This window comes from Mercenaria mercenaria, chromosome 8 (genome assembly GCF_021730395.1).
Source record: "Mercenaria mercenaria strain notata chromosome 8, MADL_Memer_1, whole genome shotgun sequence".
NCBI lineage: Eukaryota > Metazoa > Mollusca > Bivalvia > Venerida > Veneridae > Mercenaria > Mercenaria mercenaria.
The window spans coordinates 43,768,014-43,795,191 of NC_069368.1; the positions used below are offsets into that span (position 1 = coordinate 43,768,014).

A 27,178-nucleotide genomic window follows, 5' to 3' on the forward strand; every position below is an offset into this window, starting at 1 on the left:
TTACACAAATTTTCCTTTCAGAAATAAATGTATCAGCTGCTCACATTATGGGATAAAGAACACATTTAAACAATGAAACAACATAATTTTTCCATACTTTATTGTGAAAATTAGAGAATATGGCAATAATGATATGTTGCTTGATGTAAAACAGTTGCCAAGCAACAAATTGAAAGATATCTGTCATGAACTCTGAATGCCCTTTAAAAAGTCAGCTATGCTATAGAAATGTCACTGGTCCTTCCATTTACATGCACTGTCTTTATTCTTCCAGTTTAAAACACTTGAATCTATCATTTGTGTTTGCTACCCTGCAATGAAAGTAATATTTATTAGACATTAGACAAATGAAGTATATCAAACATGCTGTGATTGTATCACCATTTACCCTCTAGCCACCCTGAATCACTGACTGCAAACAGCCTCAGTTTAATATTAGCCAGGGAATTAAGGTATACTGTCACCTCAACGCAAGAAGTGGATAACTGCAATGACTTAAAGAAGGACTTACTCACTTTTTACGCTAAGGTGACGAACCATCATTTTTCACCAGTAATGATATCGTATTCCTTCTCAAAATCAAAACATAACATGCCAAGACAACTCAGTTGTATGTAAAGCACAATAATATGAACCAAGAGGTCTAATCAACAATTTGCCATTGCTTTCCCTTATCATTAAGTTCTAAGAATTTCTGAATGCTTCCTGCTGAGATGAGCTGAATCATTGCTCGGATGAGCTGTAAACTAAGCTTGGATGAGCTGTAAACTAAGCTTGGATGAGCTGTAAACTAAGCTTAGCTTGGATGAGCTGTAAACTAAGCTTGGATGTAAATTAGGCTCAAATCATCTGTTAACTAAGCTCAGGTGAGTTGTACACTAAGCTCAAAGGAGTTGTACACTAAGCTCTGAGTTGTACACTAAGCTGAATAAAAAAATAAGTTGTTAACTAATTCCGGATTAATTGTAAAATAAGCCCAGTTAAGTTGTAAACTACACTTGTATTAGTTGTAAATGAAGCTCGGATGAGTTTTAAACTAAGCCCAAATGAGTTGTTAACTACGCTTGGATTAGCTGTAAACTAAGCCCAAATGAGTTGTTAACTACGCTTGGGTTAGTTGTAAACTAAGCCCAAATCAACATCTGACATACATCAATAGATAATGTGAAACCACAGTTTACCTTTAATTTGTCCAGTTCAGCTTTTAATGAATGAACTTTAGATCTTTCTTTCTCTAACTCCGCTGTCAGTTCAGATACCTGAAAAAGTGAAAACATTGTCACTGGTGTTCTTGTCTGCAATATATAAACACTCAGATATGTAGAAATGGTTACATGAACTCCTGCACCCTACAGTGAAAACTATGTAGGCACTTTCAATCAATTTTCAGTCTTGTATCCAGCTTGCATGGCAGTTCTTAAACAAGACAGTCATGATGACCCTGAATCGCTCACCTCAGTAATATGAGCCACATGTTTAAAATGGCAAACTGATGCTAAAATATTACAAGAGGGCCATGATGGCCCTATATCGCTCACCTGTTATCATTGCACTTGAGGACAAGAAGGTCGTCAGAAAAAATATCTAAGTTCAAAAGACAGGAACAACAAAGGAAAGGAATCTAACCAAAAAGAAAAAAAAATTCTTACAAGGTACAGATATGTCAAAATACACCTAAAAATTGGAGGTACCATCCATGATGTACCGTAGAAAAGTGGTCTCAATTTTTCCCTACAGCCAATAGTAAAAAAGTTACTAAAATAAGCTATTTATATTAACGTAAAAGGGAAGTTATTAAAAGTAAATTATTGTAAGTGATCAAAAGAAGAAACTGCCAAATAAATCTGTCGACATAAATGAAATTTCAGATCAGTATCTTCATTAGTTATGGAGATATACCAATTTTAATTTGAAATAAAGGGAGGTAATTTGACATAAAATCAGTCCATAGTTATCTACTTTGATTGGCTCAGTCCAACTAATGACAACAATGAAATTTCAAATAAGTCCTATAAGTACTTACTGATATAAATCCATTTTGACTACAATCAGGGGAGGTAATCAGATATAAAATAACTCTGGAATCTACGATTGGATCTGATTTATCATGGAATCCAAGATTTATTGTTGTTGAAGATATTTTGGAAGTTTGTATCAAATAAAACCATAAATGAAGTCTCTATATGGCTGCAAAAGCCAAAATAGCCAATTTTGGACCTTTAAGGGGCCATAACTCTGGAACCCATGATGGGATCTGGCCAGTTCAAGAAAGGAACCAAGATCTTATGGTGATACAAGTTGTGTGCCAGTTTGGTAAAAATTAAATCATAAATAAAGCTGCTATTGTGCAGAAAAGGTCAAAATAGCTAATTCTGGCCCTTTCAGGGGCCATGACTCTGGAACCCATAATGGGATCTGGCCAGTTCAAGAAAGGAACCGAGATCTTATGGTGATACAAGTTGTGTGCCAGTTTGGTTAAAATAAAATCATAAATGAAACCACTATCGTGCAGACAAGAAATTGTTGACTGACGGACGGACGCACTGACGACGGACGAAGGGTGATCACAAAAACTCACCTTGTCACTATGTGACAGGTGAGCTAAAAAGTTACTAAAAGTATGCTATTTATAGTAACGTAAAAGGGAAGTAATTAAAAAAAAATATTGTAAGTGAACAAAAGAAGGATCTTCCAAATAAATCTGTTGACATAAATGAAATTTCAGATCAGTATCTTCATTAGTTATGGAGATATACCCATTTTAATCTGAAATAAAGGGAGGTAATTTGACATAAAATCAGTCCATAGTTATCTACCCTGATTGTCTCAGTCCAACTAATAACAATAATGAAATTTCAAATAAGTCCTATAAGTACTTACTGATATAAATCCATTTTGATTACAATCAGGGGAGGTAATCAGATATAAAATACCTCTGGAACCTACGATTGGATCTGATTTGTCATGGAATCCAAGATTTAATGTTGTTGAAGATATTTTGGAAGTTTGTATCAGATTTAAAACCATAAATGAAGTCTCTATATGGCTGCAAAAGCCAAAATAACCAATTTTGGACCTTTAAGGGGCCATAACTCTGGAACCCATGAGGAATCTCGCCAGTTCAAGAAAGGAAACAAGATCTTGTGGTGATACAAGTTGTGTGCAAGTTTGGTTAAAATCAAATCATAAATGAAGCTGCTATTGTGCAGACAAGGTCAAAATAGCTAATTTTGGCCCTTTCAGGGGCCATAACTCTGGAACCCATTAAGGGATCTGGCCGGTTCAAGAAAGGAACCGAGATCTTATGGTGACACAAGTTTTGTGCAAGTTTGATTAAATTCAAATCATAAATGAAGCTGCTATTGTGCAGACAAGGTCAAAATAGCTAATTCTGGCCCTTTCAGGGGCCATAACTCTGGAACCCATAATGGATTCTGGCCAGTTTAAAAAGGAACCAAAATCTTATGGTGATACAAGTTGTGTGCAAGTCTAGTTAAAATCAAATGATAAATAAAGCTGCTACTGTGCAGACAAGGTCAAAACAGCTAATTTTGGCCCTTTCAGGGGCCATAACTCTGGAACCCATAATGGGATCTGGCCAGTTCAAGAAAGGAACCGAGATCTTATGGTGATACAAGTTGTGTGCAAGTTTGGTTAAAATAAAATCATAAATGAAACCACTATAGTGCAGACAAGAAATTGTTGACGGACGCACGGACGGACGAAGGGTGATAACAAGAGCTCACCTTGTCACTATTTGACAGGTGAGCTAATAAAGTAAGTCAGTAGGTCAAATTCATGGTCACAGAAAGTCAGTTTTAAGATCGGTGTGCAAAACTGTACATGTGATCCAAATTTCAAGGCTGTATCTTAAACAAGAGGGCCATGATGGCCCTATATCGCTCACCTGTTATCATTGCACTTGAGGACAAGAAGGTCCTCAGAAAAAATATCTAAGTGCAAAGGACAGGAACAACAAAGGGAAGAAATTTAACCAAAAAGAAAAAAAAATTCTAACAAGGTACAGATATGTCAAAATACACCTACGCCAATAATAAAAAAGATACTAAAAATAAGCTATTTATAGTAACGTAAAAGGGAAGTAATTAAAAAAACAATTATTGTAAGTGAACAAAAGAAGGATCTGCCAAAAAAATCTGTTGACATAAATGAAATTTCAGATCAGTATCTTCATTAGTTATGGAGATATACCAATTTTAATTTGAAAAAAAGGGAGGTAATTTGACAAAAAATCAGTCCATAGTTATCTACCCTGATTGGCTCAGTCCAACTAATGACAATAATGAAATTTCAAATAAGTCCTATAAGTACTTACTGATATAAATCCATTTTGATTACAATCAGGGGAGGTAATCAGATATAAAATAACTCTGGAACCTACGACTGGATCGGATTTGTCATGAAATCCAAGATTTATTGTTGTTGAATAGCTAATTTTGGACCTTTAAGGGGCCATAACTCTGGAACCCATGATGGAATCTGGCCAGTTCAAATAAGGAACCAAGATCTTGTGGTAATACAAGTTGTGTGCAAGTTTGGTTAAAATCAAATCATAAATGAAGCTGCTATTGTGCAGACAAGGTCAAAATAGCTAATTTTGGCCCTTTCAGGGGCCATAACTCTGGAACCCATTAAGGGATCTGGCCGGTTTAAAAAAGGAACCGAGATCTTATGGTGACACAAGTTTTGTGCAAGTTTGATTAAATTCAAATCATAAATGAAGCTGCTATTGTGCAGACAAGGTCAAAATAGCTAATTCTGGCCCTTTTAGGGGCCATAACTCTGGAACCCATAATGGAATTTTGCCAGTTGAAGAAAGGAACCAAGATCTTATGGTGATATAAGTTGTGTGCAGGTTTGGTTAAAATCAAATCGTAAATGAAGCTGCTATTGTGCAGACAAGGTCAAAATAGCTAATTCTGGCCCTTTCAGGGCCCATAACTCTGGAACCCATATTGGAATCTGGCCAGTTCAAGAAAGGAACCAACATCTTATGGTGATACAAGTTGTGTGCCAGTTTGGTAAAAATCAAGTTATCAATAAAGCTGCTATTGTGCAGATAAGGTCAAAATAGCTTATTTTGGCCCTTTCAGGGGCCATAACTCTGGAACCCACAATGGGATCAGGCCAGTTCAAGAAAGGAAACGAGATCTTATGGTGATACAAGTTGTGTGCAAGTTTGGTTAAAATAAAATCATAAATGAAACCACTATCGTGCAGACAAGAAATTGTTGACGCATGGACGGAAGGACAACAGATGAAGGGTGATCACAAAAGCTCACCTTGTCACTATGTGACAGGTGAGCTAAAAACAAAAAAGTAGGTCAGTAGGTCAAGGTCACAGTCAAGTGACCCCTAATCATTTGGGGTCATCAGGTAATTATAATTAAACAGTTTTGGAAATATGATCTGATAATTTTTAAAGCATTTATCCCTATACAACTCATATAACAAGTGACCCCCAGGGTGGGGCCTCTTTTCACCCCAGGGGAATAATTTGAACAAACTTGTTAGACATCAACTAGGCAAAGCTACATACCAAATATCAAAGGACTAGGCCTTTAAATTTCAGACAAGAAGATTTTCCCCCCTATATAAATCTATGTTAAATTTGGGACCCCCTGGGCAGGGCCTCTTTTCACCCCAGGGGCATAATTTGAACAATTTTGATAGAGGACCACAAGGCAATGCAAGCAACATACCAAATATCAAAAGACTAGGCCTTGCAGTTTCAGGTGAGAAGATTTTTGAAGACTTTTCCTATACAAGTCTTTGTAAAACTGGAGACCCTCACACCCCCAGGGCAGGGCCTCTTTTCATCTCGGGGTAATATGAACAATTTTGGTAGAGGACCTCAAGGCAATATCCCATACCAAATATCAAAGGCCTAGGTCTTGTGGTTTTAGACAAGAAGAATTTTAAAGTTTTTTTCCTATATGTATAAGTAAAAGTTGGGACCCCTGGGGTGGGGCCTCTTTTGACCCCAGGGGCACAATCTGAACAATCTTCATAGAGGACCATTACATGATGTCATATGCCAAATATCAAGGCTCCACACCTTGAGTTCTCCATGAAATTAAATTCTTTGAACAATTTTGGAAGGGGACCACCCAAGGATCATTTCTGTGAAGTTTGATATAATTCTGTCCAGTGGTTTTCAAGAAGATTTTTTTAGAAAATGTTGACGGACGCACGACGGACATTGAGCGGTCACAAAATCCCACCATGAGCCTTTGGCTCAGGTGAGGTCAGCTAAAAAGATGATAATCCACACTAAATACCTGTTCTGTGAGTTCATCTTTAACGCCAGTTAGTTGATCAACTTGCATTAATACTTCCGCCTTGTCTTTCACTGAAATTTTCAAAGTATTTAAAACAAATTTTCGCAGAATGGAAAATTCCACATTGAAACAGTATAGGCCCTTATTTCCTGCTGAACAATGCTATTGCCCTGTAGTGGAAGTCTCTTGCCAATAGGGGCATTTGTTATACATTCTACCATAGACACCAAATTGTGTGTGCTGAAACTTGACTAAAGAACATGCACCTTCAAACAGATCATTTTCTAGTTCTTGTTTGTTTCTATATCCATCATGTTTCCATATTACCAGTGACCATCACTTATATTCAATTCTACTTTCATGCTACATCACTCTACATGATATAGTCGTTCTTGTGAAAGTGTAAAATTTATCAGACCTTCACAATTTTTTAATAATTTCATGAATACAAGAAATGCAATGCAAATTTCAGACATTGGCAGTGTAATTTCCTGCAATATTTGGGCGGTACACAATTTATTACCCATTTTACTAATCAAAAGATCAGCTAGATCTTTTAAAATGATTATCCTATTATTATCCTATTTACTTCGCTAAATAAGATCTGCTTTCTAATGAGGAACATTAGCTTGTTACTTCCCTTGAAAAGTTGTATGATAAAGCGCAAGGATAACCAAATATTACATTGTTCCTTTTCAGTTGGATTCCTCTGACTTTTTCGTTATAACCTTTATCTAAGATGTTGCGGTTGGTCAAAATAAATATGCTTTTTATGTGTAGTTTTCTAAATAAAAATGATTAATCAAACCTAAATTTAGCAAAGGGCCACTAAAAGAAAACCTGTCCTTAAACTTTTTCCAATCCAATGAAATTTAGTACTGATATTGCTTTTGAAAATTACAAAGACGTCAACGATAAAAACAGAGGAAGGACAAATCTACTTCTTGGACATAATCAGGGGAAGTAACTGACTAATGTTCCGCATTGGGTGTTTTCTTTAGGTAGCAGTTCTCATAATAATCAAATATCACAAGATCAGATGTAACACGAAAATAGAAAGTTGTGTATCTTTCATACTGAGGAAATTTTTTTTTAAATATTATATTTCTAGAAACCACATCTTTTAAAGGAACAATTTCCTGTAACAAAAGAGACCCCAATAACAGGAAAAATGTAAATAAAACTATTTATAGAAGATGATGTCCAATTAAATACAATTAAAATTCAATGCGACTAATAAATCCTAGAAGTAAAGTTCAATTTTCCTAATACAAATTAAAATCTTGCAGCGCCGTAGCCACACTGAGGCAAACCGAGGCAGTTGCCTCGGTTAAAATTTGAGAGGCAAAAACAAAAGAAGAGTAAAAAGTAGGCCTTTCACACTGATGAAAATTTCAGTTATAAAAGTTCAGAGAAGTATATTAATATCATGAGAATATAACATAATATATCTGCCTCATGACATCATTGAGGCAAGGTGAGGCGGAAATCCTAACAGCCATATTGATAGCCTTGTCCACGCCCCCCCCCCCCTCTCCACCTCCCCAAAGTTGGCTGAGAAGTGAACTACTCATCAAAGTCGAACCCAATTGTGTATTATATTTATCAAATTTAAATCCAAAATGCATCAGAGGTCACTATTTCATACTGAATTTTCAAAATGTTTCAGGGGAAAAGCCCCCTGAAAATGAGGGTGAATCCCCTTCCATACCTTAAAATTCAGACCAAAAAAAAGGCACTAGAGGCCACCATTTCATACTTGTAATTCATTTTTTCCAGGGGGAGAGCCCCCTGACCCCCTAAATTGAGAAGACCCCCCTACAGTACCTCAAATTTTAGACCAAACAATGCACCATAGGCCACCATTTCGTATCTGTATTTCAAAATAAGAGAACCATCTGATCACCACTAAACTGAAGTGGAATCCCCTCCAATACCTTAAAATTCAGACCAAAAAAATGCACCAGAGGCCACCATTTCATAGTTATCTTTACACCAACATGGACACAGTCCCCCTCCAGTACCTACCCCCTCCCGGGTTATAAACTAATAAACTACTAGTATACTAAACAAGAGGACCATGATGGTCCTGAATCACTCACCTGTCCCCACATGACCCAATTTTCATGAAGATCCCTTGAAAAATATGGCCTCTAGAGAGGTCACGAGGTTTTCTATTATTTGACCTAAAGATCTAGTTTTTAAAGGCATGTGACCCAGTTTCAAAATTGACCTAGATATCATCAAGGTGAACATTCTGACCAACTTTCATGAAGATCTATTGAAAAGTATGGCCTCTAGACAGGTCACAAGGTTTTTCTATTTTAAGACCTACTGACCCAGTTTTTGACCACACATGATCCAGTTTCGAACTTGACCTAGATATTATCAAGATAAACATTCTGACCAACTTTCATAAAGATCCCATGAAAAATGTGACATCTAGAGTGGTCACAAGCAAAAGTTTACGGACGGACGAACGAACGGACGTCCACGGACGCACGGACGACGGACGCCACTTTGTGACAGGTGAGCTAAACAAGCATGTTGTATGTCTTACTGATGGTTTTCTGATTTTATTGCCTTTCAATTACAAACTTTGAATGATTGTATCCGAGACTATATTAGAATAGGTTAAATCCCCAATTATCCTTGTTATAAATATATTTTTTCTTAAAATATGAACGTTCTGTGAAATATAGGGCTAAAGGGACGATTTTACTGTGATATAAAACAGTTTGAGAGTGCTTCAGACCGCACCAGAGACGTCCTGGGGAAAAAATCCGGGAGGCATGCCCCCGGATCCCCCTAGGTTGCCTCGGTTAAAATTTGTGTCTGGCTACGGCACTGTCTTGTTACATCTTTAATAAAAAAAGTGAGTTTTATACTTGAAGGATTAATACAAAAGCATCAAACTAAACATATGATAATAAATTCTCAGCAAGAATAACTCATTTGCACTTCAAAGTAGACAAGAACAGTTTTTTTCCGAAAAAATTACAAAATATTGTAAACAAATTTTTAATATTTGATGAAGACAGAACACTTACTTTCACCTTGTGCTAAAATAACACACAACTGTTTATTTCTTTTCTTTACTTGTTTCAGCTCTTCCTGAAAGTATGCAAATTAAGCACTGTTAAAATATTCAGTATGAATTAAACAGGACCAACAAGAAATTCTATTTTCAACTAGAAATGTGTCCATGGGACTACATGATAAAGGACACAGATCAACTTTGGGAAAACAATACGTGCAACAAAACATTAGAATGACAATTTTTTCCTAGGTCAGGGGCCATAACTTCTACAATACTGAATGAATCCAAACGCGAAACCCCAGGTGCACAACTGCCCATGCTGACCAACATTCCTGTAAACTTTGGTGACTCTAGGTCAAATACTTTCGGAGCTACGCACGACACAACATTAAAATGACCATTTTTTAACCAAGTCAGTGGCCATAACTCCTACAAGACTGAATCAATCTGGATGCGAAACCCCAGGTGCACAACTGCACATGCTTACCAACATTCCTGTAAACATTGGTGACTCTAGGACAAATACTTTTGGAGCTACACGCAACCAACATTGAAATGACCAATTTTAAACTAAGTCAGGGGCCATAGCTCCTACAGGACTGAATGAATCCGGACAGGAAACCTCAGGTGCACAACTGCACATGCTGACCAACATTCCTGTAAATTTTGGAGACTCTAGGTCAAATACTTTTGGAGCTAGGCGCGACACAACACTAAAATGACCAATTTTTACAAAGTCAGGGGCCATAGCTCCTACACGACTGAATGAATCCAGACGTGAAACCCCAGGTGCACAACTACACATGCTGACCAACATTCCTGTAAAGTTTTGTGACTCTACGTCAAATACTTTTGGAGCTAGGCGCAACACAACATTCTCGGAAGGACGGATGGAAGGAAGCATGGATGGACAAGGGCAAATCTATATGCCCCCCCCCCCCCAAAGTGGGGGCATTAAAAAGCAACTAAAACAACCAGTTAACATTTTCAGTTAGATACTGGAATATTTTCTTTTACAACATTAGTCCTATGACGTCTGAAAGCAGTGTGTCCAAAAGTGCCCTGGATAATGCTCAGGAGCCTCTGTGGCAAGTAGTTTGGGTCTCTGACAGGGAATCACTTACCCCTCACTGTTGTGGGTTCTAAACCTCACTTGGGATGTATATATTATACCAGATTTCTATAGCGCCCTTTTCATGATAAACATGTTTAAAGGCACTTTACATATAGCAAATGCAGCCACACAGTGCGCAAAAAATTCATTCTCTACTAGTACAGACACAAAGTGATCTGACCAGACGAACAGAGTGAGATAAAGCCCCTAGAACAGATAGAGAGAAATTCTTTTTAGATACAGGCTTGTCCAGCTAACTTAGCCTAGCTCTTTGCAAACAGACGGTCTGGTTCTTTAACGTGCCCGGTGTATAGCACCGATACATGCGAAGACGTCTTTCCTGGGAAGAAGCAGCACAGGCCTCTTAGTTAGATGGGAGACACTTAAGAGAATCTCAGAAATTTCCAGTGCCTTGACCGGGATTCAAACCCCGGACCTCTGGATTGACAGTCAAGCGTGTTACCACTAGACCACCTGCCCACCTATGTAGAATTCTTGCATATGAAGAAGCCAAACAGCTGGCTTAATGGAAGTCTGTAGTTTTATCGAAGTGCTGTCCTGTGCCAAAGTGCAACTGGGGTCTTCCATAAAAAGCTGCTTTATGCCCTACAGTGTTGCTGGTGTGACGTTAAACCCAACACACCAAAAAAAAAGAAAAAGAAAAAAACTCAGAAAGTGACTGTGACCACAATACACGTCCCATTCAGCCACCTCTGACCACAACAGGGCTTACTCGCTGAACATAGACAAAAATCCACTGATTTTTCAGTTGCAAACCCTAGTATTCACCAGCTTCTGACTGACAAACAAGTCTTCCAATCAACAAACTGACTGAAAGACCAACTGAAATACCATAACTAAATAATATTTTTTCTTTTCTTTGAAGAGGAATAAATAGAGAATAATAGGTTAGTGCCGTAGATGAGAAAGTTTATCTCGCGAGGTGGAGGATGTTATCGGGTGAGCCGAAGGCGAACCTGATAACGTCCGGAGCGGAGCCGAGCCAGATAAACTTTCTTCATCTTGGGCACTAACCTATTATTCTATTTATCTTGTCATTACTTCATTTTCCGATATTTGGCAATTCATATTACAAAAATAAGTGTGCGACAACCGTTTTAATGACGTCATATTCGTAATGACGTCACTTGTATAATGACGTAATTACCGACAAAATTGCAATAACTTCTTCGTTTCTGAATAAAAACCCAGTATTTGACCACTCATTTTTTTAGTTCGGACATTTCCAACACAATGGTGATGGTTTCAATGCAAAATTTCTTATGACAACAATATCGATCATAAGGTCACATGATCAACTGACCGTATATCACTGGTCACATGATCAACTGACGGTATATCAAAAAAGATATACGGCACCCTGATATCGGGTCGAAAATACTGCAAGTGACAGGATAATAATATTTATTATTGTATAGATTGTGATCAGGTCTTATCTGCATTTCTATGTAATTTAATTATGTTTTCCCAAGAAAAATGCACTTTTCAAGGATGAGACCAAAATAACTTGTAAATATGATACATCATAATGTGTGCTGAAGCAGCAGTCTATCAGTCTACAACATGTACCTGACCACAAAATTTAAATAAGAAATTTCTCTACAAGATTTATGCAAACAGAATAAAAACTACCTATGCATAGTTTAATTTTCTAAAGTACTGCACTTATGATATATATATAAACCTGCCAACAGATTTGTGGTTACATTAAAACGCACTCTTGTAGTACATTGTCTTGAAAAATGACATTTAAAAGTACATAATTAAACATGACAAGTGCCCTCATGGTTCAGTGACACTTTTTCAATTTGATCCTAAAAATCAGTTACCTCAAACAAATGGTCTATGTGTACACATATATTCCAATATGAACTTGAAGCACACATACTAACATGAACCTGAACCACATATATGCCGAACTTAAAGCAAGCATACTAACATGAACCTGAACCACACATATGCCAAACTTGAAGCAAGCATACTATTATGAACTTGAACCACACATATGCCAAACTTGAAGCAAGCATACTATTATGAACTTGAACCACATATATGCCAAACTTGAAGCAAGCATACTAACATGAACCTGAACCACACATATGCCAAACTTGAAGCAAGCATACTATTATGAACTTGAACCACACATATGCCAAACTTGAAGCAAGCATACTATTATGAACTTGAACCACACATATGCCAAATTTGAAGCAAGCATACTATTATGAACTTGAACCACATATATGCCAAACTTGAAGCAAGCATACTAACATGAACCTGAACCACACATATGCCGAACTTGAAGCAAGCATACTATTGTGAACTTGAACCACACATATGCCAAACTTGAAGCAAACATACTATTATGAACCTGAACCACACATATGCCAAACTTGAAGCAAACATACTATTATGAACCTGAACCACACATATGCCAAACTTAAAGCACCCATAATACGACAACATGAAATAAATCTGAAACACATATTTTGAAAGACATTTGCCAACATGAAATAGACCTGAAGCACATACATGCCAACATTATTACACTTAGTGGATTTTATCAGCACACGTGCTAATATGACCTTGACAACAGCATATTCAACTACAGAGAAGCTTTTAATTTCTAATCCCAGTCATATTTTAATTAATATAAACTCTTGCATTTAAGAAGCAATATCTGAAAATAACATATAGTCTACAATAATGTTTGATGCTTAAAATTGACAGGTTGCCAATAAAATTCAAGGGCAAGGCAAATATTCTCCATGTTGATTTAAGCGAATGAAATATGGTAGAAAATAAAATCTTCCACCTATGATTTATGTAGAGGCGTTGTAAATGATGTGCAGAGCGCAAGTTACAGAATCCAGGAATACTGGTTAGGTTGAAGAACTGAAATACTGTAGAAAAGCTTCTTTAGATGAATGTAAGCTCCAAGAGACACATAATGGTTTGACAACAGCTGCAAAGAAACTTTGTATAAAAGGGGGCAAAACTACTGTCCGGTTTTAAAAGCAAATTTATACAGTAACTTCCCATCTTCTAATACAGGGAAATATCTTCAAACATGCTTGCTGCAATATCCCATCAAAGTCTTATGTATATTGTTATGTATAAATACCTGGCTTTGATTTAAAAGCAGCATTTTGTTAGGACAAAACCATAAAAGCACCTTAAGAAAATGTCAGAGATAAACAGCCTATAGCTTATTCTTTTATACCTCTTGTTTCTTCATTGTTGCTCTTAAAAACTCCACTTCTTTCTCCATCTTATTAATCTGTTCCTGATATTTTGCTGTAATTACTGATTCTGCTGCATATTGCTGAAAAAAAAAGACAAATTGGAGGTTATGTCTGACAGTCTTTAAAATGAGCTTTAAGTAGCGTAACAACCAATTTACATAACATTCTATTTAGTATACTTGAATAGCTGACAGTTGAATTCTGCACCTCACCTAATTATTCTAAGATAATAACAAAATCCTTCAAGGGAGAAATCACAACATGCAATTCTGTGTACATGATCCTTCATCTCGCTGTGCAACCTTGACTGTGCAAAAGAATGTAAAAGTTACAGAGAAGACAAGAAGTACTGCCTTAGCACTATCTGACCTTTGATCTCAAACCATGACCTTGAACAGACATAGCCTAAAATTGCAATCTGTATGTTGCATCATTATTGTGTTATCTGAGAATCCGTCTGAAGGTTGAAAATACAAAGTGGACTTGATTTTGTATCATGGTAGGATAGACTGGGGACAACTGGACAAAAATTACTGTCCTACTGGCAAGGGAAAAGCTTTGCTAATTCCCTAAAAATATCTGGCAAGTAAGATTTCTTTTTACTAGTATTTATTTGCCTGCACAAATGGCAAAAACGAAAATGATTATTTTGAAAACTGTAATCAATACCTTTTTATATTCTTCCTGCATTTTTTCTTGCCTGAGTATTCTGTTTACATCACTTTCTACAGTATCAAAGAATTTTGTATCTGAGGCTGGTGGAGGCACTTTAGTTGTGGAGACTGGTGAGGGAGGTACATCAAGTTCTGAAATATAAGCATTCACTACCAAAACAGGATATATCAATATTGTGTGTAACAAGACCCATTTCTGCATTAAACTGTCAACTCCAGATCTGAAAGGACTGCAAACTGCAAACCTCAGATCTGTAATAAACTTTATACAGTTCAAACTTTAAATCTGTACTCAGTAATAAATTGCAACCTGTAAACCTCAGTTCTGTAATAACCTGCATAAACTGCAAACCTCTATTTTGTAATAAACTGCAGACTGTAAAACTTTGCTCTGCATTAAAATGTATACTGTAAACCTCAGTTCTGTAATAACCTGCATAAACTGCAAACCTCTATTTTGTAATAAACTGCAGACTGTAAAACTTTGCTCTGCATTAAAATGTATACTGTTAACCTCAGTTCTGTAATAACTCAATATATGTATAACAGACTACATTTCTGCATGTAACTGTAACCCAGTCTGAAAACTGCAAACTGCAAACCTCAGATTCTGTAATAAACTTGTAACAGTTCAAACTTTAAGTCTGCTCATTAAAATTCAACCTGTAAACCTCAGTTCTGTAATAAACCTGCATAAACTGCAAACCTCTATTTTGTAATAAACTGCAGACTGTAAAACTTTGCTCTGCATTAAAATGTATACTGTAAACCTCAGTTCTGTAATAACCTGCATAAACTGCAAACCTCTATTTTGTAATAAACTGCAGACTGTAAAACTTGCTCTGCATTAAAATGTATACTGTAAACCTCAGTTCCGTAATAAACTGCACAACTGCATACTGTAAACCTACATTTTGTAATAAACTGCAAACTGTAAACCTCAGTTCTGTTATAAAGTTGTAAAGTTGCACAAAGATCTGCTCTACTGGACATTTCCTACCTCAAACATCATATAACAAAGCTCTTGAAAGGCATTATTTATACTTCCATGTTTTTGAACACACAATAGTTTAAATGAAATCTTTTGTATTGAAATGAAAATTTTTGTATTATTTTTGTTGGGTTTCACATCACACAATAATTTGTCATATGGTGATGTTCTGGCTTTAGATAGCTGAGAAGATCCCTGGTACCCCTCTGGGCATTTTTTCATCACAGACAGGCACAAGGGTAGAATCACCAACTGTTCACAATCCAGCTGGATGGCTTCCGCACAAAACACACTATGATTTGTATTCGGAATAAAATATGTAGCAAGAAGATGGATATAAATGTGCAGAATGAGTTATAAAATATAGTAAAATGCCAATACCCTTTAGTTTTTATATAGCTTTTTAGTATGTTACAATAATTTATGATTCAGTAAATAAATTTGACAGTAAAAATAGACTTTAAAGCTTTCTGTTTATCTGCTTACCATCTGAATGTGATTTTTTCTCCTGTGATTGTCTGTTAAATTCTTCTAGAGACATTGCTTGTTTTTCTTTCTTTTTCTTCTTCTTATTCTCTTTTACATCCCCATCACCTTTCTGTTTGTCTGTGCCATTTTTGGGTTGCTTTGGAAACAAAATATACAGTATTGCAATGTTAGAAATAGAGATATGCCTGCTTGCCCCTGAAAGGTAAAATTTTGTAGGACAAGCTAAATTGCTAAATAGCCAGCTGGTGGGCAACGATAAAGGTCAGAAGCATGAAAGTTACTCTAAGCATTAAAACGGACAAAGAATATTTGTTACTGAATGGACGCTTCTGGAGTTTTGACAATAAGTACAGTGAGTCAATTCATTTTATCGAACCTGGCGTACACCAACAAGCAACAAGAACAAGAGCTGTCTGTTAACAGTCAGTGCTTGACTATTCGAATTGTTGTCACAGAAGCAGGAATATTAATCGAATGTTAAAATATCGATAGAGTTTCAACCAAAACTTTAACCAGAAGTTTTTTAAGTCCAAAACTGGGCATAATTTTCCCAAAATACATGTCAGAGTTATGGGACTTGATGCAATGAGGTTGGTAATTGATCTAGAAAAAGAAAAAATAAGTTTCAAATCTATATGCCTTTAAGTAATAGCTATATGTACTTGCACACAAAACTTTAACCAGGATTTTCTAAGTCCAAAAGGGGGCATAATTTGGCCAAAATGCATGTCAGTGTTATGGGACTTGATGCTATTAACTAATTTCATAACCCCAAAGACACATGTGAAGTTTCAATTTAATATCTGCATTAGTTTTGGAGATAGAAACCTGCAGGTAAAACTTTAACCAGTAATTTCTAAGTCCAAATGGGGGCATAATTTGGCCAAAATACATGTCAGAGTTATGGGACTTGACCCAGTGAGGTTGGTAATTGACCTAGAAAAAGAAAAAGTAAGTTTCAAAGCTATATGCCTTTAAATGATAGCCATATGTACTTGCATGCAAAACTTTAACCAAGGTTTGACGCCGACGCTAGGGTGAGTAGAATAGCTAGACTATTCTTCGAATATTTCAGCTAAAAATTTCAGGCTGACTTTTGAGTAAACAGAAGCACAAGCTTGTCACCTGAGTGACAAGAAAAGTAAAATTCCTGATTTGTGATTACTCTAAAATGTTGGCAAGAAGACAGTAATTTTCTTGTGGTGCCAAAGATTTTGAATAGTCTAAAAGCATTTGTACTGATTTAGTACAGTACTTCCTGAGCAACCTGCTTATATGTAATATTTTCAGCAACATTCCTAAGTGAAAAAGGGGCATAACTTTGCAAAAATGTAGTTCGGAGTTATTAAACCTGCTCTGAAGTCATCTCAGATGCTAAAAAGATGTGTAGAACTTGAAATCATTTGGTCAGAAACATACTTTAATATGCAAAGCTTCCATAACCTTTCTATGTTAAAAAGGGGCATAACTGTGCCAAAATAAAACCTAGAACTAATTTTTTGTCCTCAAAGTTCATTACATGTTGCTGAAAACATGTTTGAAGTTTGAAAGCATTCTGGTCCAGAAGGTTCTGAGAAATCTTCTTACACGCAAATTCTAAACCAAATTTTGTAAAAAGGGGCATAAATCTGATAAAAATACACATGAGTTATGTAACCTGTCATGTCATGTAATCTTATGATGCCAAATACATATGTGAAGTTTTTAACAAGTAGCTTTTGAGAAACCTTTTTACATACAAAACTAGACGCTGATGCCGATGAGAGAGTGATTACAAAAGTTCTTCTATTTGAACAAGAGCTGTCCATGTTACAAAGCCCTTCACTGTCTGACATATCATAAGTCGCACATGGCCAGAATTTATATTAACTGAATTATCTTATTACAATATATATTACAAATTAATCTTTCATCATGGCAATTTTTTTCGTATATTGAAATGGGCCTTAATAAGTATTTGACTAAAAGGCATTGTGAGAAGTTTCCATCCAATGCATGCTTAGTTACTGAGATATGAACTTATACGCAAAACTTGAACAAAGGCGTGATGCCAACAATGACAGTAATAGCGATGCCAGTGCATGGTTGAGTAGTGCAAACTTGTATTTCATTCTATGCTTTTATTAGGAAAATATTACCTGTTTCTGTTGTTCATTTTCTAGTTTACTCATTAACAAAGCTTGCTGAAGATCTTTTTCAAATGTGTCTGCTGCATACTGAAAATAGAAGCAATATTAACAAAGATATGACAGAAAAACAAAGGTTGCCGAAAAACTTTAACCTTAAAAATAACCCAAGTATAACACCTTGGTGACCCTGACCTTGGGTATAATGGGCCCAGCCTCTACACATACTTTGTATGCTGGACAATGTTTATGTGAACTTACAGTAAGATGTAAACAATAGTAACAAAGACATGACAGAAAAACAAAGGTTGCCAAAATACTTAAACCAAAAAATCTCATGCCGATGCCAACTTGAGTAGAATAGCACCCCTATTCTCCGAATAATGGAGCTAAAAATTTGAGAATATCCTTTAAGTGGTTTGTGAGAAGTAGCTATTAACAGTTTCCGTATGTTTAAGTCTAATGGCTTCTGTGTCAAGTGGAGCAAAGCTGTCAGTAGGAGAGGGGTTTATCAAAGAATTACATGTTTTGTGAAAAACTAACAAGCAGTTCTGAAAGTTCATCATGATCTCTTCTTGCTCAGGTGAATTAACCTTTACCCTGCTAAATTTCTATAATGGACTGGTCTATCATTCAATTTGGGCAGTACCATTTATTATTCGAAGGGGTGTTCACTGAAAATTTACTGACTGAATAGCGAACAGTGCAGACCATGATCAGACTGCACAGATGTGCAGGCTGATCTTGGTCTGCACTGGTCGCAAAGGCAGAATCACTTGCCGGCAGCAGGCTAAAGGTTAAAAAAGTTCTTAGAAAAGCTGTTTATACTTGCATAATTATAAGAGACAAATAAACCAAAACAAATCTCCACTATAACTGTATATAACAGTTGACAATATATATCAATATTATTGATTTTTATCAAGAAATTTACCTCAGTATCAAGTTTCTGCCATTCATCCCACTGTTTATCTGGGACACTGCTACCATTTACTTGGTGATGTCCTGATCCAGAGTGAGTCTGATTTTTGGCTGGTACACCAAAGGCTAAGTGCTTCAACTGCAAATAATATTGTTGATATATACCATACAACTAGACAACACTGCTGATAAATGCTATACAACTAGACAATACTGCTGATAAATGCTATACAACTAGACAATATTGCTGATATGTACCATACAACTAGACAATACTGCTGATAAATGCTATACAACTAGACAATATTGCTGATATGTACCATACAACTAGACAATACTGCTGATATATGCTATACAACTAGACAACACTGCTGATAAATGCTATACAACTAGACAATACTGCTGATAAATGCTATACAACTAGACAATATTGCTGATATGTACCATACAACTAGACAATACTGCTGATAAATGCTATACAACTAGACAATATTGCTGATATGTACCATACAACTAGACAATACTGCTGATATATGCTATACAACTAGACAATATTGCTGATATATACCATACAACTAAACAATACTGCTGATAAATGCTATACAACTAGACAATATTGCTGATATATACCATACAACTAGACAATACTGCTGATAAATGCTATACAACTAGACAATATTGTTGATATATACCATACAACTAGACAATACTGCTGATAAATGCTATACAACTAGATAATATTGTTGATATATACCATACAACTAGACAATATTGCTATTTAAAAGCTTAACACATTTCAGTGTGTTTATCCCAAAACTGGTGGCATATTGTAATATATTTAAAATTCAATCCTTTGACATCACTTGAATGTGTGGATGCTGACGGCAGTATTGTTTGGCATACAAAGACAGACAATTGAATCCCGCCCAATCCTGTATCTTAAAACTTTTTTCATCAATCTTGGTCAGCAACAAGATTTTTAATTTGTTTCCAGTTTCACTGTGATAATTCATTTTTTTATTGTGAAGTGTCATTACTGCTTAGTGTATAATTTCTATTTTGGATTCTGACTCTGCAAGAATCACAGATCTGAAGGTCTCAAGAAAACAGTGGTATGAATTTACTGTCTTTAATTTTTTTCCACAGTCACAGAGGAAAATCCCTTTGTGAGCCAGCTGCCTAGATAACAATTTCAAAAACAACATATTTTTCGCAAGTTTACAATGTAGTGGATAAAAAACCGAACATGCAGTCAATTTACAATTTACTTATATTCCAACATTTTTGCTACATGCCTTTGTCAGGGAATAATAATATATGGTGGGATAGTTCCTCTCAATAAAGTATTGTCGTAATTCAGGTAAAATGTTATAAAACTTTGTATTATCAGAAATGATATGTCTGTTTCTTTTAGCCTGGCTAAATGGTATACTGCGCTTACATGAGTTCGGATGTGATGAAGAATATTTTAAGTACTGATGTACATTTGTGTCCTTCACATATATGTCTGTGATGATTTCAAATGATTTACCATGTAAATATAAGTATGTATCTAAGTTTACAGTAATACCTTGCCTGGAAGCTCTACAATATAAGCAAAATATGTCTTTGTTTACCTTCCTGCTAATTATTAATTAGGTGTGTTAAGGATGACTACCCGTAATAGGCCTCAATTTCACCAAAAGCGTACATACAACTTGATAATGTAAGCTTTGAAAATGTCAAACGAAAGAAATAAGGTGCATATTGACAAGTTATATAGTGACAGAAGTTCTCAAAAATTTCCTCCCCTGATAATTTTGGGTTTTCATGAATTATCTCCCCTGAAAACTAGAAAAATTAATTTTCTCGTTTTCCCTACGGTGACTTTTCGATTTCTTTTTTATATTTGTATCAGAATCATATAATGCAGCTTTCTACCGCAAAATTTTCTCGAAACTCAAGCTCAGATTCCCATAATCAAAGAAATCAAATATTTCCCATAGGCATCAATGTTAACTTCAATACCGATTATCTCCCCTAAAAATGATAAAATTCGAAAAATCTCTCGGTGAAACGTTTTTAATTTTGACTGTCTTTAAAGTGACCAAATTGCATTTAGATATTACCATCCAGTTACAAGATACGAAATATGGCTATTACACCATGTAATCCTTAATGACCCTCCTTGGAAATATAGGGTGCAGAACGTACTCTGCTCAGCTGCTGAAGGTGTGAAAACTAATCAATGATTATGTTAAAACTGGTTTTATAACTTCTATAACACTGAATTAAAACCTTACATTTAAAATATTACATCACCTGGAATTCATGGGTACATTTGATACTTTTAATAGTGGGTACATTTTTACTTTTTTGGGTACATTTTAACCTAACCAAGCGGGTTAATTTTGGTATTTTTGGGGACATTTTGACTTTACCATGTGGGTACATTTTGGTTTGGGTACATTTTGACCATAATCCGAAATATATGGGGTCAGTATGACAAAGGTGGAGCAAGGCATTAGCCAAGTCAAAATATTCATCATACTGACTGCACATATTTATATAATATTTGATGTAAGAAATTATCTAGTAATTTTTATGGTTAGCCTGATAAAGGAATTGCTGAAAAAAGCATTATAAATAATAAACTATCATCTTTTTTGAGCATGAAAGTTAACTCGAAGATCAATAGGTTGAATGTATATATTTCATGTCAGTGTTTTTTTCCACTGTTTTGGGAATGGGGCCGGGGCTTTTACAATTGGTGCATCGTAAAACACCAAAATTGGGATTTTTTTATCTCAGAATTAATAAACTAACAACACTTTTTAGGCAAGTTTTATGGTAAAAGATAGTAAAGTTATCAGTATTTATTCATTACAAATAAAAAAAATTCTTCTACAAGCAAATATTCATCTCTCATTGAGCTTGCAATTACAACAGACATGACTGTATCACATGTTTCATTATAACTTAGATCGTTATCTGAATTAGTCATCACTGACACTGTTATTGTAAGTTTTTCCATATTTTTACTTTCGGTTTCAAATTGACTAGACACAGCCATTGTAGGTGTAATAATTTGAGCGGTAAACAAATCTGTAGTTTTAAGGTTTGTCTGATGAAAAGACATCAATTTTGACACACTTTTGGTGTCACTTTTATTGATTTTCTTTGTATATAATACTTACAATTGTAGACGGCACATTAAGCGTCAGTAGACGCTTACTTCATCATGCCCTTTCAATGACGTGGCTTAATCTGGTCAGAGAGATGGCCTTTTTGAACCAGGCTCAGACCTTGGTTAGTTTGAACCAGGTTAGTTCAATTGACCCATAATAAGACATGTATACTTAGGCCTAATGAACCATAAATCACGAGACGCACTGGTTTTCTGGTTTTAGAAGAGGACTAACAATCATTGTGTGGATATTCGCATCGTGGTATGAACATTTTATGATTTATTGGACTTTTACTTATGCAATGCAACAAAATTTCAATGAATTTGACACTTACAACAATCTGCAAATCGCTTTGCAAACAAGTACGTTATTTTGTACACTTAAAGGTCACCATAGATTTTACAAAATTCTTAAAATACAATATGTAGCTGTTGGAAAATCTTTATTTTGGCCATTTGTAAAATCCAAGAGATAAAGTACGAAGAAAACACACTGACTTCCGCTGATTGGAGATGCAACCGTATATTCGTAACCCCCTGCATCCGTAACTAAAATATGGCAACATTTATCTCCCTTTATACTATTTTCAGTTTCGCCAGCTTTCAGTCACATGATCATAATACAGCTGGGAAAATTGCAAAATGGTGGCGAACTGATGAAACACAGCAAAATAATGTATAAAAGTTGAAAAATACCGTAAATTCAATGCAAATAAATCCTGCTTTACTGACAGTTTTAAATCTGTTCCATATTACCTTCGTTCTGCAGCAAAAATCTAGTCAAGGCAGTTCATATATCTTGTCTGAGCATGAACTGCATGCTCAGAAGTAAGCATACACGTCAAAACAAGATTGCGAATGTGTTTCTAAGCGCATATTTTCCATCACAATTTGATATTTATGATGAATACTGTTCATTAGGCCCATGTGCAGTGTCCGACAAATCCATTGCCCGGAGCCCGCGGGCTACCAGAAATTTTCGTCGGGCTACCAAAAAAGTCCCGACGTAAGCCCGCCGGGCAACCATAAATTTAAAACTTTAGTAGCCCGGTCATTGTATATTTTACAAAATCAACATCTGGTCATTTCCTCGATTATAGCTTGCAATAAACAACAACTGACCACGCGTATCAAATATGTAAAGCCAGGGCTTTACCCACCTGTCTCACGGGGCCGAATTTCGGCCCAATAAAAATTCCCTATCCATTTTCTCCAAATTAAGGAAACAATTCCCAATCCAAAGAGAAAAATCCAAATTTATATCCAATTTTGATTGTTTTGTTCGCTAATTAAATCCAAAAAAATTCTGGAAAAACCAACTTGTTTCTATTTTTAGCGACATGACCGTCTGCACCTTGGCAAAAATTAAATACATGATTCTGCCAGAATATTGTATGTTTTGTATGTAAAAACATCTCAAAACACGTAAATACATTACCATTTATTGATTAAAGCAAGGAAAACGTGTTTTCGTTTTAGTTTTTAATTTTTTCACCATTAAAATCAAATGTCACTTATTTTCGCGACCTGATTTTTTCCCTTCAAATGCACACACACTCTACTGTTTGGAAAATGCAGTTGTTATTGACATGGAAACTTACTTAGTGTAAACAAGAGTTTGAACATGACAAAGTAGTAGTTATTTTTTACAAGGTCTGTCTAGAACCAGCAACTTGGAAAAAAAAATCTCTAAATTTCACTTGGGGATACTTAAAATTTTTTAATGCATCTGAATGCTTACCATAAAACTTGAAAATAAAGTTTTAAACTAATATGATTAATTTTGACAATTCACCATGTGAAAAAATTCCAAATTTGACCAGGGGCCCTTTTCCAAAAAACCTAGACTAATATGACGGGAATGTGTCTGCAGAACTGGAAACAAACACACAGGTTTATTTTGATGTTTTCAAATTTTCAACCAAACATTGTTTCAGACCCCATTGATTCTCACATCAAGTTTATACTGTCGGGGTTTAAATTTTTCGGCAACTAGAAAAAAATTCTGGTAGCAAAATTATAAATTTGTTGGACACTGCATGTGTACATGTCTTGTTATGGGTCACTTGGACCAGCCTGGTTCAAATGAACCAGCTGGTGCAAACAGGCCATCTCTCTGACCTGTTAATGGGAAGTAACTACAATTGAATTTTTACGATACAAAAACCATAAATATAAACATCAATATAATGGATTTCGAAACCTACTTTTTGTGTCATGTTGTGAAAATTTTCAGGCATTTTTTCCAACTTTCAATTGGGAATTTTGGAGGTAAAATTGGGAAAAAAAAAACAATACTATTTCTCACTGGTATTGCCATGGTGCCAAACTTCGGCCCCAAATCGACCCGAAAAAAAACACTGCATGTTTAAAAAGGATCAATTAAATGGGATCAATGAAATAAAAATTTACATATTGAAATTTTATAGCTGGGAGCTAAGATAATTAAGCCGGGCACACCACCTGGCTGAAAGGGCCTGGGGAGAACCCTAGTTACATACTCATCCGAATTCTGAACATATCCGAGCAATATGATATTGCATAATTAAAAGTAATTTTCTTCCAGTTTATTATAAGAATTAAGATCATAAATTGCCACAAAATTATACATTTACAATATATTTATGCAAAAGCAACATACTTCATCTATTTCTGCTTGGTTTTGCTGTTGTTTTTTCTTCTTGTTTTTCTTTTTCTGCGCGTTTGTTTGACCGGCGCTTTTCTTCCCAGATTGTGAGTCCTTCCTTTGTCCATCGTCCGAATCATCATCCTCGATCTTAAGAAGTGCGAACCTTGATTTCTGTACCTTGATTGATGCCATTCTTTTCTTAAAATGCAAAATATACGTAAAATTCGAAGAAATGTGTCTCCTCAGAGGCTCAGTCTCAGCGAGTGAAGTCCTGCTTGATTGGTAATTTGGAATTCACTTGTGAACAGTTAATCGAACTCAGCCCCTGTTGCTAACTATTGCTACATACTTTTTTTAGTCAGTTATAAACGTTCGTGGGACCCCCATTAAATTTGAAAGGAAGGGGAGAGGAGCGAATGTTTTGTCCCCAACTTTTGACAAAAAAAGAAAAGTAGATGGCAAAAGGTAAAAAGGCCAATTTGAGAGAACATGTCATAGATGTAGGAACCTATAATTGATGTGATGTCAAATCGCGAGTTACTCCACAGGGGCGTAGGGACGATTTGGGCATTGGGGCGGCGGAGGGGGTGGGTTTGGGAGGGGGTGTCCCCCTCCTATGAACGGGGTCCGGGGTGGCCCCGGGAAAATTTTGCATATAGTTAGAGTAAATGGTGCAATTTGGCGACTTCTTGGACTGCTCAGTATCTGTTGAACATACTCGATTTTTTTTTCGAGTTTTCATCCCTATTTACAGATTACTATGTTTAAACACTGTAATGGCGGTACGATGTTAGATACGGACAATGTCTTGCCAGGGTAAAACCAGTAATGTCTAAGTAGGGGATCGAGCACAAGACCCTGACTTAAAGGGGTAATCCAATCCTAACAGCATTTTAGTCATTAAATGGCATTATAAAGGTAAAACGCAATTCACTGTTTTCTTTGAACCATTGAGGGTTCTTTTTACCAAATGATCGATTTGGAAATGCAAAATTGCGAGGCTGATTGGCCTTTTATATTTTTATGTAGAAGCTGTAATACTTGTTAATTTTACTAGATCTGTAAAATCTATGAGGATTTTTCTACATTTTATGCGTTGAATTTAATCATTATGATTGGTGCCTTTGATTTTCAAACAACATGTTTAAGTGTCAAAAATATTTAATTTAATATATTTTATGTAGAGACATCTAAAGATCCCGATTTGCGTTTGTGTTTTACTCAAGATACTTTCCTTTGTCGGGAGAATTTGAGACACAACATTAATTGCAATTAATTGTAATTTTGGCAGTAAACAATTAAAAACGATTAACTTTCATTAATTAAATTAATGTATTGCCTATAATCCGAGTCTGCGGGGCATGAAAGTACGGCGACCTTGCTCGTTGCGGATTATCGATTTTGTACAATATCCTGTCACCAAGGTGATCTAGCAAGGTGTCGGTGATATGACAAGATTCTGTGTACATATCAGTCGCCGATGCACTTCATGATAAATGGAAGACCGCTGTATTTATTTTCAATTATATTTTTTAGCCTTTTCAAAAATTTACGAGTTCGGCATTTCGCCGCTCCTCGAAATATTGGGGCGGCGGGCGCCGCCCCTGCCGCCCCAGCTCCTACGCCCTTGGAGTATACCCTTTCAGAGTGAGGTGATTACTGAAGAAGACGATGTCTACTGTCAATAAGAGAAAGTGTTTTTTTTTTTTTGGTTGCGAAATTATTTTCAGGGAAATATGTGTAGGGGGTAAGTAAGTTTAACTTGCCGGTCCTTCCAAGATTTGCCCCCTCATTCCTCCCCACGCCCCAAATTTTGAGATCATTCCTACGTCAATGATTTATAACAGAAAAATAGCATCTACCCATTTAAACTGATTGTGTTCAAATGTATCATTTCATATTTAGTCATATTATATATAACTCCTTTTATTTAACTATCTAACTATTTAAGAATTGATAAATATATAGGCCTACAAGATAAAGATCTTATTGATAGTCGGGCTTAAATACAAACAACGTGAGCTTAGAACTAACTTTAAACTTTTCTTCCCAAACATAATCATTAAAATTAACTAGAACTACATTGAGAGCTTCTTCACTTCTTAACATTACATAATCTTCTTCTTCTTCTTCTTCTTCTTCCCGTTATGGAGTGAACTCGTTACTCGAGTGTTGCTACTCCAGCGCAAGGTGAACAAACAGCTAAAAATTCCTTATTTGCAATTAAAAACTGTTAAAAATCTTCGCTGTCAGTTTTTTTAGGAAGATATATTCACGTTCTTATTCGTTGAAAATTCGTAACATTTTTTTTTAAATTAGAAATTGTATATCATTTTGGAAACAACTACTTTCATCAAACCATCATCATGGAAATACTTGAACAGACTCGTTTAAACAGAGGCTGCTATTATTTTGCTTGGTTGCATATTCATTTAATTGTATGTACAGTGTTAAACGTACGCG

At 35.7% G+C, this 27,178-nt stretch overlaps 1 protein-coding gene across 1 annotated transcript; it reads right to left on the reverse strand.

The window, feature by feature from the left end:
* Positions 1–83: 83 nt before the first annotated feature.
* LOC123566481 (G kinase-anchoring protein 1-like) lies at positions 84–25,000 on the reverse strand. Its single transcript, XM_045360619.2, has 10 exons — positions 24,728–25,000; positions 18,934–19,059; positions 18,012–18,089; positions 15,871–16,009; positions 14,389–14,525; positions 13,698–13,799; positions 9,353–9,416; positions 6,303–6,373; positions 1,182–1,259; positions 84–311 (listed from the first exon to the last, which is right to left on the reverse strand). The coding sequence occupies exons 1-10, from the start codon at positions 24,905–24,907 to the stop codon at positions 294–296; spliced, it is 993 nt and encodes a 330-aa protein (XP_045216554.1). The 5' UTR covers positions 24,908–25,000; the 3' UTR covers positions 84–293.
* Between the last annotated feature and the right edge of the window lie 2,178 nt (positions 25,001–27,178).

Excerpts from the sequence above, each read along its gene's own strand:
- LOC123566481 (XM_045360619.2), bottom strand. The coding sequence starts at position 24,907 with ATGGCATCAATCAAGGTACAGAAATCAAGGTTCGCACTTCTTAAGATC. Across the intron at positions 18,090-18,933 it reads GGCAGAAACTTGATACTGAG|TATGCAGCAGACACATTTGA; the intron begins GTAAATTTCTTG and ends TTCTATTTTCAG. Across the intron at positions 16,010-18,011 it reads AAAATGAACAACAGAAACAG|CAACCCAAAAATGGCACAGA; the intron begins GTAATATTTTCC and ends TTGTTTCCAAAG.